This window comes from Lampetra planeri, chromosome 48 (genome assembly GCF_965212315.1).
Source record: "Lampetra planeri chromosome 48, kcLamPlan1.2.h2, whole genome shotgun sequence".
Taxonomy (NCBI): Eukaryota; Metazoa; Chordata; class Hyperoartia; order Petromyzontiformes; family Petromyzontidae; genus Lampetra; species Lampetra planeri.
In genome coordinates, this window is record NC_136154.1 from 4,756,857 (window position 1) to 4,771,451 (window position 14,595).

Sequence of the window (14,595 nt, forward strand, 5' to 3'; positions counted from 1 at the left end):
CATTCACACCCCGACTGCCTTCTCTTTCCGGTTTACCCGCTTAAGGACCCCAACCTTTCACCCACGTCACCTGGCTCCGCCTCCTCGTGACGTCACATCCGGAAGGTCGCTTTCGCCCGCATTACAGATGTGTCAGGTGTTGGCTGGTTAACGACAGATTTATGCCTGCGCAATCTAACCAAAACCACCTTTATTATTAATAAGACAGTATTGGTTAGTATATAGCTGATGTTGAAATGGTGCATGGTAAATAAAAACCGTGCGATGTTTTTTGTTGCCCTAGGTCGCAAGAGTTGCAAATGGTTGTCAGATATCAGGTAAGCCCTTCAACCATTGCTCTGTAAAACATAGCCTCATCATTTCCTGTGTTCACGGTCAACAAAAAAAATGTTGGTACAAACGCAAACGCGGAGAAGGAGGATCCTACAGATAGAGATACAAAGAGAGACACACTCAGACAAGATGTAAGCCAAACAAATAGGACACACACACAGACAGGATGTGAGCCAAACAGATAGGACACACAGTGACAAGATGCAAGCAAAAGAGATCGGCCACACACCGAGACAAGATGTGAGCCAAATAGATAGACTACACACACACACAGACAAGATGCAAGGCAACTAGATAGGACGCACACATGCACACACACGGACAACCAATTAGATGATCTAAACAGATAGGACACACACAGAGCAGTAGTGTAACCACAAAATAAAAACTTTTATTTATTTTACCAGATAAGGCCCATTGAGCTATATAGCTCTTATCAGAAGTGCCCTGCATATCACAAATTATATCTCAACGAAGTAGCTTTTCATCACGTGGATATGTATAGCAGCAACCAAATACTTTCAACGCATGATGTTGATTCTAAATGTGGAGGGAAAACCCGGAAAGCCCGATTGAAAAATCCACGCTACTATGGGGAGAGAGACAAACACACTCCAAATATACAGGCGTTCGGGTCGGGATGGAACCCACTACCTACTGAATACCAGGCACGGTAGTTAACACCTCCTATCGTCAGGGCAGGGGGCGCTTTGGCCCCGATTGTTGACCAACGCTACGAGTTGGGGCCCCTTGACAACCACGATGACATTTGTTTTCAACAACAGTGTAAAATGCGGTTAAATGTATTTTAATAAAAAAAATCACATAGAACTCCGTTACAGGGATATTTATTTAATTAGATACGTGTCAACTGTACTACAATATGCATTACGGAGATGTAGTGGCACCATTTTACAAAAACGGAGTGCGCCTAGAGGATGGGTACAAACTGAGCAATCGTTGGAAGGACATTATTAACCAGGTAAAGTCTTAACTGACTGTAATGTTTCCATCCACATGCCTATGTCAGCTGTTATTTCGACTCTCTGTGTCTCTCGCTCTATGCCTCTCTCTTAGATCTCTCATGCTCACATGTCCATTGCATTGCACTCTCATGCCTTTGGATTGCACTCTCATGCTCACATGTCTTTTGGATTGCACTCATACTCACAGGCCCTTTGGATTACACCCGTTGGGTTGCACTCCCTCGTCCAGGAGGCCGCTCTCCTTCTTTTCTAAAGTTACATGCTAATTTCTCACATTAACATCATGCTAATCTCTCACATTAACATAGTCACTTCCGTGACCTTGTCGAGGAGGCCGCCTTCCTTCTTTTCTACAGGTACATGCTAATTTATCACATTAACATCACTAGCCCCGGCCACTTCTTTATGACTCTTGGGCTACACCCATTTAAAACCTTCTAAAACAGTGTGCCTCAGCAGCAGACCATGCTTTCCCACCTCTTGACGGATGCTTGTGTTGCGCCCGAAATGTCGTGATTTATTTTATGTTATTTTATACCTACGTTCCTTTACCGAAAGAACCAAAGAGTACGCCCCTATGATGTTGAATGTTCGAGACCATGAGCTTGATGACGATGTGGTTTAGGCAAATGTAGCCACAATGTATTATAGCCTGGGTGGCAGCATTGTGCTAAGACACAAATCGCAATATTGGGGCCCCACCTGACCGATTGCCACACCCCCACAGCTGATGATGTCACGCTACTACGCCACTGATAACACTGTGTAATATTTTTTTGTTCCTGGGTAAGTGTTATTTTTAATTGCTTATTTCTCAAAAGTACAGAAAATGGCTATTATTGCCCACAAACTTTGCTTTTGTGACCAGTACAGTCATATTTTGAAATGCATCTATTTTCAAGGAGAATACAGGCAAATGTGTGTCTTTCAGTTCAAATAAAGCCAGAAAAACAACATATGAATCAAAATATACATGTATTTATACTAAAGTAATACAAAAATGACTACAAAAGATTGAGACACCAAGGCGCACTACCACAGCCGGGACTCGCCACAGCAGACCGAGTTCTCTGTGGGGAGGAACAACGTCAAGTGGGAGCCACTGGTGGACCCCTGGAAGGTGCTGATGCCACCACTGCAGATCAAATTGGGCCTTATGAAACAATTTGTCAGAGCTGTAGATAAGGAGTCGACAGCCTTCAAGTACCTTCAAGACTTCTTCCCGAAGCTGTCTGAGGCAAAGGTCAAAGCCGGTGTCTTCATCGGACCACAGATAAAAACTATCCTGGAGTGCAATGAATTCCCCAAGAAGCTCACTAGTAAGGAGAAAGTGGATTGGAATAGCTTTGTCGCAGTGGTTCTTGGCTTCCCTGGCAATCAAAATGTCAAAAACTATGTGGAGCTGGTTGAGTCTCTGGTGAAGGGCTACGGCACAATGGGCTGTAGGATGTCCCTCAAAGTCAATATCCTTGATGCTCATCTTGAAAAATTCAAGGAGAACATGGGAGTGTACTTGGAGGAGTAAGGCGAGTGCTTCCACCAGGATATACTGGACTTTGAACGCCACTACCAAGGACAGTATAACGAACACATAATGGTAGACTACATTTGGGGGCTAATTCGTGAAAGTGATTTACAATATATTCGTAAATCTCGAAAAACTACTCACTTCTAAATCTTTTGTAGTAATTTCTGTATTACTTTAGCATAAATACATATTAATTTTTATTCATATGTTGATTCACAAAGCAAAGTTTGTTGGGAATAATAGCTATTTTCTATACTTTTGAGGCATAACGAAATAACACTTACTACCCAGGAACAAAAAAATTGTGTTAAATAGTATAATGTAGTAACTATGCCACTGATAATGTAGCTGCAACACCACTGATAATTAACCTACTGCGCCGCTGATAATGCAGTTACTACAGCACTGATAATATATCTACTACGCCACTGAGACGGCGTGAGCGTAATGACGATGTGGTTAGGGCAATAGGAGCCACGATATAGAGCAGCCTCTATGTTCCACCCTGCGAAGAGACAAATCACAATATTGGGGGCCCCACCTGACCCATTTCTGTACCCCCTGAGCTAATGATGTAGCTACTATGCCACTGACACAGAGACAAGGAGAGAGACAAGGAGATGTTCACATAGTCGCAGAGACAAAGAGTCCCTGTATAGGCTTAACAAACTATTGGGGCCAAGTGCTGTTAGGGACTAGCAGAGCCTATTCATACTCTTTGGTCTTTCGGTAAAGTCACGTAGGTGAAAATAAAATAAAAAAATGAATGAAAATAATTAAATTAAATCACGACGTTTCAGGTGCAACACAAGCGTCCGTCCTGATGTGGGGACAATCACAGCGAAAAACAATTGCTGAAGTATGCCTAAGAGATGGCTGTGACGAGGGTTTATATAGCTGGGGGGGGGAGCCAGGGTGAATGTGGGGGCGGACGTGGGTTGGGGGAGAGTGGCAAGGATGGTCCTAGAGTTCAAACTAAAGCTGTGAACCGTTGTGAGAAAATTGGTTATATTGAGTTTGTTTTCCTACATCTCCTTGACATGAAAGAGGGCAGAGATGGCATAGTGGTTAGTGCACTGGGCTATGAACCGGGCGATCCGAATAACAATTTTGACCATGGATAACATCCGTTTGACAGTAATATCTGAACTGTTTCTGTCGAAGCTTCCCCTTCCGAGCTCTCTCTCCTACCCCTTTCACCAATCCAGAATCATAATAATATTTATTTATACTGGTGGAATCCGATGACCTATTGAGCTCTTTTTCAGAAGCCTATGATCGACATGGCATGGGTGGTCTTTGAGCAGCGGAGAACTGACGAAAGATTGTTATTTATTCGTGTTATTACTGTGTTTATTAATATACGTGTGGATTGATTATAACTGAAGGAGTGCAGGTGAGTGCCAGGAGTGATACAACGATCACAGTCACATGGACTGAGGTCAGCATGGACGCCACCAGCTACGTCTTAGAATTGAGCGACTGGGTCACATTCTCTATCTCGTCCTTCACCGTCTATGGGAGTGCCTCCAACTTCACATTCACGGGGCTGGTGCCGGGCAGATACTACAGCATCAGCGTAACTGTCAACTGCACTGGCGGAAGCTACGTCTCTGGCACCGTGTACGACAGCACATGTGAGTGACCTGCTGTGAGATGGAAACACAATGGAGTATTTTTGTTCATTACAATTTGTATTTAAAAAGTTTTGATCTGGCTGACTTCCTGCCTGGCTTAGCAGACAGGGTTGGGGGTATAGATACATGGTGACGTACCAAGGACGTGCTGGTTGCTATTTATATGAAAAAAAAATTACCATCAATGGCATTTAGTAATCGAGTGACCCTTTGAAGTGTGGGGCCCGACGTCCACCCACCGCCCTCGTTAGGCAGGTGGGGCGCGACGTCCGCCCATTCCGCTCCCTTCTCCACTGCGTCGGTCGGCTCCTGCCAGGCCCCCACCGACCGAGTAATCGGGCTCCCCACGCTAGCACCCTCTCTGAGGGACATAGCTGTACTGCTGCCTCACTGCCGCACGGAGTTAACCCACACACCGGCACACACCACAGTCACCACGCCTACGCTCTATACTAATCAAAGACACCACACCTATGCTGTGCCAACTTTTATTGTCGGCACAAACCTCGCACTGCCAAGAGGGAATATTCTGCGAGCAGAGCTTTGTGACGTCATATTTGAGGGGGGTCTGACTTTTTGTGACGCCGTGTGACGAAGGGGGGGGGGAGGTTCAAAAATCGTCCAAAATCGCGTGACGTCATTTATGGACGGCACCTTATCCCTTGTGGCCAATCGTGCGCCTACCTGTGATTATCGCTCGTTTTTCTTCCCTTACATGGAGTACTGCGATAGTTACTTCTGCAACCTATTGTCTATTCATCTGTACTCATTAATTTCTGACTCATCATGGTTAATCTGGAAGGACGTTCGGCTGATGAATGCACACCCTGCTAGTGTATATTCGGTCTGGGGCCAGGGGAGGTCGTGGTGCTGCGATTCCCTGACCTCATGGTCTGCTCTGCTCACTTAATATTCCACCCCCGCCCCTCCCAATGTCGTGCATGACTCATTGCGGCTGGCCCAGTGACCCTTGTTTTGCGCCTATACAATGTAATGTCAACTCAGGGGCACCGCAATGTGACCTGCACTGCAAGGGTTTGCCAATCTCCTGGCACCGGGAAACCGTGGGACTTTCCTCCTAGGCATCGTTCGGATTAAAACCCGTTGTGTCAGGCAACCCCCCCCGCCAGGACACTACGTGTGTGCGCTGCGTGTGTGTGCTCAGTGTGGGGGGCAGGGCGAGTCGCGGGGCTTGCAGAGTTGCTCCGCGGCCGTAGCACCACAGAAGTCCTCCAATCGTCATCGAGTGACACCACCAGGCAGATGAAAGTGGGAAGAGGTGGTAATGAGGGCTGTGGGTTCCATGTAGTGAGGCATGTAGGTCGAGACTGTGGGATGGCGCTAATTCATCACCAAAGACAAAGACGCCCTCGTATAGCCTGAACGGCCTGTTGGGAAGAGTGCTGTTAGCGAGAAGTAGCACAAATGAAGGCCAGCATGACACACGAGGGCGTGGGTGCCTGCAATTGTATGCACTTTTAAATAATCTAGATTGAAAACTAATTTATTTAGAACTTATTTTAGTGTTTAGTTTGTTCTCCTTCCTCTGCACTTCTCACTCTGTTGCCCGAGACCTCGACATCGGAGCTGTCATCCCAGCGGCCTTGCTGGATCATTGGGACCAACGTGATATTCACCAACCTCCCCCCCCCCATATCACCATCTCTCTTACCCCACGCATCAGGGGAATGCAAGGGGGTTTGCATTTATGGTATGGGATTGTAACCTCATCAGTCGGCTCGGTCATTTCGATTAATTTGCATTGCCGCCCATGCCCCCCCACACTCCCGCCACCCCCTGCCCCCCACAGCTCCCTCCCCCCAACCTGCCTAGTTGATGGTTCCTTTACTTGGAGGGATCTTACCTTGCTGAAATTTTACAATCTAGCCCCTGTCAACTCTAGGACCATCTCCTCAATAGCAGCACTGGTAGAGTAGAGAGAGCATGAGATAACTGTGGGAGGGGACTGGGATATCACGTATGGCCCAGCCCTGGAGAAGTCTAACTTCCCCAAGAGGGATGGCGTAGCATCATCATGACTGCTTACCAGGGAAATAATTGATATCTACCACCTCATTGACCCCTGACGGACCCTTAATCCCTGAAAATGGAATATACTTATGAATCTCGGGCCCACATAACCCTGTCTAGAATAAATTACTTCTTAATCTCCAAGACCCTTCTCCCTTCAGTCTCAAAAGCAATGATACTTGACCAACAGCTGTTTGACCATTGCACTGTTCTTACGCAGTTTATTCTGGACCCCACTGAAGAATGCCATAGTATATGGTCCAAGGACACCAGATCCATAAAAAAATAATTAGAGATAATCCCCCTCTACCTCCCCCCTGGTGGTCTGGGATGCCATTTCAAAGGCCCTCTACAATCTCAGGATGATCCCGACAAAGGTACCTCAAATTCTTAAGTAAGCTTGGCTTCCTCGTATCCTCCTTTATATGGGGCCACAAGGTGGCCAGGACTGATAAGCATACCTTAACTCAGAGTAAGAAATGCGGTGGGCTGGTGCTACCTGATTTTGTTATGTACTACTTATTTGGAGGCCTCCTTACGGTCAAGCATTGGCTCAACAAGAACAGACAGGGCTCCATCTTCCCCTGGAGCCTTGAGGGAATAGTCCACTCGCACCCTAGAGATAAGACTTCGGAGTTTAAACCACTATCCTCGGTCAACACAACCCTCTGGATCCTGAGAAATAGATCGATCCCTTTCGCCTTTGGCCTCTAGCAACTCCACTATGTGGGATAATCCATCCATCAGAATTGCGGATAAGTTGGTCAGCTGGTCGGCTTGGAAAAGAGCGGGAATCAGGAGGGTGGGTAATCTCTCTTCTTACTTAGTGGTGGCGGACACTCTCCAAACATTAAAAAGCAATATGACATCCCTAATAGTGACATTTTCCCCAATTTCTCCAGATCAGGGACTCTATTAACAAGGCAAGGGAAGTTGACCTTCAAAAGATCCCCTCCCCGATATAGTTATGGTTGACAGAGTAAAGGGCCCACTATAAAATATCTGAGGCATACCAACTTCTACTCCCAGACCCTACCGGGGTGAGACCAAAGACCAGGGCGCTTTGAGAAGAGGTGTTGGTCCACCCAATCCCATCAGAGTCTTGGAAACAAATTTGTCACAACCCTCAGCAAGGTCTAAGATCCCTCCCTCTCAGAACTATATAAAATTTAAGTTCCTTCATGGCACATATCTCACTAACCAACGAAGAGATAAATTCTACAAGACCATATCCCTAGACTACCCTAGGTGCCCCCTGAACACCATCCAAATGTACATCCACATCTTCTGGGACAGTCCCACGATCAGGATATTTTATTATTAAATAACCGATCTGTACAATTTATGTCTGGCACCAAGATACTACCTAGCATCTAATCCTCCCTCCTGGGCCTTTAACCCCAAGGTATCACAAGGCACCAACACACCCTTCTTCAATAATGTAAAATTTCGGTTAGAAAGACTATCCTGAGCTCCTGGAAGAATCATGGGGCGCACTCATTCACCCTCTGGAATAACTCTCTATTCACCCGAGCAGCTTTAGAACACCTGAGTCTGAAACTGAAGAATAGGGAAGTGGAGTTTACCCAGATCTGGGGCCCCCTCGTGAATATCACTCCAGAGACCCTGAGTTTATTTTATTGGACTTGAAATAAGACTAACTCCACCCCATCCCCCTCTTTCCCCCTTCCTTCCCCTAAGAAAATAGATCTGACGCACGTACCATATAAAGATACATCCTATACGTCTGCGTTGGTTGTCTGCCCGAGCCGCCTATCCTCCCATGCACCACTCGCCTGTCGCAGAAGTTGTACAACCCCCATGTGGTAGGATCAATAGAAATCATTTACAAACAAATCGATACAGGAAGCTGAATTGTCAGATTATGTCAGTAATTTGTTGCCTTTCCTGGCTACCATGGCATCCACGGTGGCGACATGTTAACTACCTTGTCTGGTATATGGGAGGTTGTAGGTTCGATCCAGACCCTGACACCTATTTGGAGTTTGCATGTTCACCACACGGTTGCATGGGTTTTTCTCCGGGTCCTCCAGTTTTCCCCTCCACATTTAGAAACATGCATTTAGAGTATTTGGCTGCTATAAATTTCCACGCGTTAAGCCGCTTTGTTGAAATGTGTGGACAGGTCGCTTCTTAAAGAGATATTTTACTCAGTGGGGCTTACCTGGTAACATAAAATAAAACATAAATAGGGCAATGTTGGGCAGGACCGGTAACTAAACATCTAAACATTACTCCCATAGTACGAGCTGTTTGTAGGTTGAACTTCTTCCGCGCAGTATATAGCCAACCATCTAATCAGAGGTGTGGGAGAATGACACACTAAATTAAATCCGGTATTTTTTATTTATATGTCATAACCAGATTAACACGTAGGCTTTCGCGACCAATATTGTTCTGGCGAATTGCCCGATGATGCTGGATGCAATTACCAGCGAAACGTCGTACTCAAATTGTAAATGTTGTGGTTTCACGCTTCAACACACCGGTGGGCTAAAGCAGTGAACTATTTGTCTTTTGTCAACGTGACACTTTTTTACTGATTGGCCGTGTCGGGTGGTGGAAGGTTATGACACATTTATAAATAACGCGATCTAAACCCAAAAAAATCGTTGATTATGATCATAACCAGATGTTTAAACTTTAGTAAGGCAGTGTTGCAATGGTTTGACCACTGTGTTATGAACCCAGTGATCTGAGTGTAATTCCAGCCATAGCCAACGTCAATGCCAATCCTAGGTACACATCACTTGCTCAAACTGACTGTGGTGGTGAAGTTTGGTCAAGCAACCCCCATGAGCAATAAGGCATGAGGAGTCTTTCATCTACCGGTGAATTTGCAGGGCTGTAAATTATTACTCACCAGCAACTATAGTCAGTCTTCCCAAGTCAGATAAATAGACAATAAAAATAATAAAGTTCGTAGACGATGAGCAGGTGCCCTGCATTGTGTTGTCCTCTGGAAAAGTGGGTGACTCCACAACTGAGCACCAGGGGTTTGCGAAACGGCTACACTATATTTCAATGTGTTCCTCAGAAGGGCTATTGAGTATCTGCAAAAGTGACCAGAAACACCCTCCACATTACAATACCACAGCTGAATTGCTCAGCTCGGGATCAGCCTAAATCTAAATTATTATAACAGCTGTTTATCGTATCTAATAACATTTAATATACATACTTAAACACACATTAAACAAAAAAAAGCATTTAAATATCTAACATTAAACATCAGCCCAAAATGTTAGTGCATCCTAAATTCCTAGTCCCTAATAATACTGCATAATCTAAACAATGCGTACTTATATAATGAATAAAAAAAAATCATATTTGATATCAAATTAGATAAATATGTAAATTATATAAATCATTTTCTTGGTTCTTTCGGTAAAGTCACGTAGAATAGAAATAATAAAATAATAAAAATAGAACATAATAAAATAATTCTCACGACGTTTCGGCCACAACGCAAGCAGCCGTCCTCAGGTGAAGAACAGGTCTGTAGAGAAGACAGAGTCTGAATGACACACCCCAGGCTTGGAGCATCTATTTAAGCTGGGAGGGAGGAGGAAGAGCGCCTTGACAAATAATTTGCATATCAAGAGCAATTTTAGCATATGTATGGGAAATGCAGATATGCGATTAGTACTAATTGTGAAATGCGTAGGAGGTTTGGCGGGGGGTTTAAAGTAATGTTTTGCCCGTGTATTATGCAGGATTAGCAGCATCAAAGGGAGGAGATAGGGGGAAGCATTAATAAAGGAAAGAATGTTAATCGTATGTAGCTACAGTAACTAAACCACCACGTAAACAACTAAGATATAAACTGCATAGTATCATCAGTATACTAAATATACTCTCCAATAAGCCGAGCTACTTACAATAAGTAATACATTACAATTCTATGTCGCAAAAATATAATATGCTTCCAGCTAAACTTTATTCTCTTACATCACACGGGTCTACCCCGTACTATATACTGCCATAGATAAACCCAACATTAAATTATATACTGTATTACTATACACCACCCTGAGGGAGAGAGAGAGACTGCCGCGGCCCGCCACGTGGCAGGCTCCGGACCACGGCACCAGCGTGGCTTCCACCTTCGTTCCTCCAAGCTCTGACCACGTGATGCCCGCAGCCAATCCTCAGCCACATCCCTGGAACTTTCCAGAGCCCAGCCCCAGGGCCACGCCCCTAACTCGACTCCCCATTGGTTGCGGGTTGAAGCCAGCAGAGCCAATCATCATCCTCCAGGTGGAACCTTCGCATTACATCCGGGCCAAGCCCCTGACTCGACTCCCCATTGGTTGTGGGCTGAGGCCGGCAGAGTCCATCATTATCATCCAGGTGTAACCAAATAATCATCCAGGTGTAACCTCACATTACACTTGTTTACTCAGCACTCTGCTAGCCTGTCACGGATGCTCTCTCTCTCTCTGGCTCCTCTAGCCAGTCCTCCGCTAGCCTCTTAATGTATACTTCGCTAGCTAATTACGCTCACACTAAGGATTCTGCTAGCTTCTCCCCCGCTACCCTGTTACTACACCCACACCTCCATGCCCCCAGCGGGGGTTCAGCCAACACCGGTGTAGAGGACGAGGTGTGTAGAGGAAGAGGTGTGGAGGGCGAGGTCCTGGACTTCTCTTGTATTGACTTCTTCATCTCCCCTCAACTCCCGTTGCTTCACACATCATCTTATATCCCCCTCCTTAATAAGTGTCCTCAGGTGGCCCTCGTTAAGCCGGCGTCCTTCCGGCGTCTCCTGCACGTGCTCCCCCCCCCTTATCGCCTCTATCTCTCACCTTCTTGGCACCCACTCCATGTTTCCATTTGCAGCCAGCCAATCACTGCCCCTTTCCCTAATTGCTGGCGTCTGTCTGCTGTCACCCAGGCCTCAGGCTTGCACCTGCTCGTCCTGACCTGAAATCACTGTTTGCCACCCCATACATGAATGCAACTGCTGTTTGCAAACCCTGCACGTGTCATGCCACTACACTTGTAATCATAATAATAAACTAACCGACCACGAGACCAGCGCCATCTTATTATTATTCATAATCAACAATTTTTTGGGTTTAGATCGCGTTATTTATAAATGTGTCGTAACCCTCCACCACCCGACACGGCCAATCAGTAAAAAAAGTGTCACGTTGACAAAAGACAAATAGTTCACTGCTTTAGCCCACCGGTGTGTTGAAGCGTGAAACCACAACATTTACAATTTGAGTTGTGGTTTCACGCTTCAACACACCGGTGGGCTAAAGCAGTGAACTATTTGTCTTTTGTCAACGTGACATTTTTTTACTGATTGGCCGTGTCGGGTGGTGGAGGGTTACGACACATTTATAAATAACGCGATCTAAACCCAAAAAATCGTTGATTATGAACAATATTGGTCGCGAAAGCCTACGTGTTAAACTGATCTTATTATTAGTTTAACACTTATGTTTTCGCGACCAATATTATTCATAATACAGTTTTTGGGTTCGATCGCGTTATTTATAAATGTGTCATAACCCTCTACCACCTCACATGGCCAAACAGCAAAAAATGTGTTACGTTTACAAAGGACAAATAGTTCACTACTTTAGCCCACCGGTGTGTTGAAAAGTTAATCAACATCATTTAAAATTTTGAGTACGACGTTTCGCTGGTATTACATCCAGCATCATCGGGCTATTTGCCAGAATGGTGAGGCCTTCCATTTGCTCCAGGTCTTAAATAGATCAGCAGGGTGACGTCATATTTTAACTCAATCTGGTGCAGTGATTTCGGCAGAGAGGGGGAGGGTACTGTAATTATATAATAGATTGTTAATCATTCAATTGTTATGCATTGGTATGTTTCCCTTATAAGGAATTGTAATTGGAATATATATTTTATTTAATAATACGCTTCCAGGCCGCACTAAGCCTGTAGCTTTCAGAGCGATTACAGTTACCTGTATTTCTCTCAATTTGAATGGAATCTCTAATTACTCTTCGCCAATAATAATTAGTTTTACACAGCACTTCAACGTTATCAAAATCAATTGAGTGTCCTTGTTGACAAGCATGCTCTGCCACTGCTGACAGTTGTGTTTGAGATAATTTAATGTTTCTTTGGTGTTCTTCTAGTCTTATGCTGATGTTATGTCTCGTCTGACCAATATAGCATCTGCCACATAAACAATTAATTCGATATACACCTTCTGTTAGTAATTTAGGCAATTCGTCTTTAGTGCCAGATACCAGTTTTTGAATGTTCTGTCCTGTACCAAATCTTTCTTTAATGTTTTGCTTTTGCAAAACACGGGCTAATTTGTCAGTTACTCCTGAGATATATGGTATTTTAATTGTTTGAACAATCTGATCGCTTTCAGCAGTGTTGCTTTGCGTTCGTGGTTTGGCATTCAATGCTCTGTTAATTTGAGCATTATTGTAGCTATTCTGTCGTAGTGCTTTACCATGTTTAATCGTTCTCACTAGACTTTCACCATCTGACACTGTTTTAGCCCGATGTATGAGTGTCGTGAAAAGAGAGGATTTCTGAGCTGGGTGATGATGTGGATCTGCATTCAGATAGGCACCAGTGTGCGTTTGCTTTCGGCAAACGCTGAGTTATTTTGCCATTTAGACCATTTCCAAGCAAAATATCTAGGAACGGGAGTCTGTTATTCACCTCCATTTCCATGGTGAACTGGATGGCCAGGTTTTGTGCATTGAGATGATTTAGAAAATCATTAAGTGCATCTTTACCATGTGGCCAGACAACCAAAGTGTCATCAACATATCTAAACCAAAAACATGGTGTTAATGTACCCGAGGCAAGTGCTCTTGTTTCAAAGTTTTCTATGAACAGATTTGCTATAGCAGGAGATAAAGGAGAGCCCATTGCGGCGCCTTCCTTTTGTTTAAAGAAATCACCTCTTCATAACAAGTAAGTGTTATTTAAACAATGATCAGCTAGTTTCAGGATATCTTTTGGTAAACCTGTATTCTTAAAATTTCAATTTTATTCTTTAAATTTCGTCGTGAGAATTTTATTGTTTAATTTTATGATTTCCCTTCTACGTGACTTTATCGAAAGAACAAATAATCTGTATTCTTTACTAGTGTATCAAGTAATTTAAGCGACTCGTTCACTGCAACCTTTGTGAGTAGAGAAATCATATCAAAACTCACCAGAATATAATTAAGGTTAAGTTTGATATCTTTAATCACATTCACAAGATGTTCTGAATTTTCAATGAATGAAGATGTCCTACCGATGTATTTGTATTTGTTTAATTGGTTCTTTACCCTTCTATCTGGCAACAAAACTGACACCTTTATACAAGGAGTCATGTTTGCATAGACCGCAATACCTGCAGTCATAATACAAACAAAAGAACATAACTCTGATAATGTGCACTGTCCTTAAAGTTGATTGATCCACACCCGAGACAGCTTTCCTTAGAGCCTAGTCTCATATGGGTTGGACCAGATGACGCCAAAAGGCGCACAACTCAAAGACAATGCACCATCAGAGTATGAGAGCTTGGGGCAAGCATCTACACTATGGGAACCTCATTTGCCAGTAAAAATATGATAATTGGTTCTTTACCCTTCTATCTGGCAACAAAACTGACACCTTTATACAAGGAGTCATGTTTGCATAGACCGCAATACCTGCAGTCATAATACAAACAAAAGAACATAACTCTGATAATGTGCACTGTCCTTAAAGTTGATTGATCCACACCCGAGACAGCTTTCCTTAGAGCCTAGTCTCATATGGGTTGGACCAGATGACGCCAAAAGGCGCACAACTCAAAGACAATGCACCATCAGAGTATGAGAGCTTGGGGCAAGCATCTACACTATGGGAACCTCATTTGCCAGTAAAAATATGATAATTGGTTCTTTACCCTTCTATCTGGCAACAAACTGACACAGTTTTGGCATCATCTGGTCCAACCCATATGAGACTAGGCTCTAAGGAAAGCTGTCTCGGGTGTGGATCAATCAACTTTAAGGACAGTGCACATTATCAGAGTTATGTTCTTTTGTTTGTATTATGACTGCAGGTATTG

At 44.2% G+C, this 14,595-nt stretch overlaps 1 protein-coding gene across 2 annotated transcripts in view; it reads left to right on the forward strand.

Moving 5' to 3' along the window:
- Positions 1-14,595, forward strand: part of LOC144733875 (receptor-type tyrosine-protein phosphatase beta-like) — a 122,958-nt gene that overhangs the window by 25,223 nt on the left and 83,140 nt on the right. For both annotated transcript variants that reach the window (XM_078615882.1, XM_078615881.1), the window contains exons 3-4: positions 284-317; positions 4,236-4,484. In XM_078615882.1, coding sequence (XP_078472008.1) covers positions 284-317; positions 4,236-4,484 — 283 coding nt within the window. The remainder of the gene's footprint in view (positions 1-283; positions 318-4,235; positions 4,485-14,595) is intronic.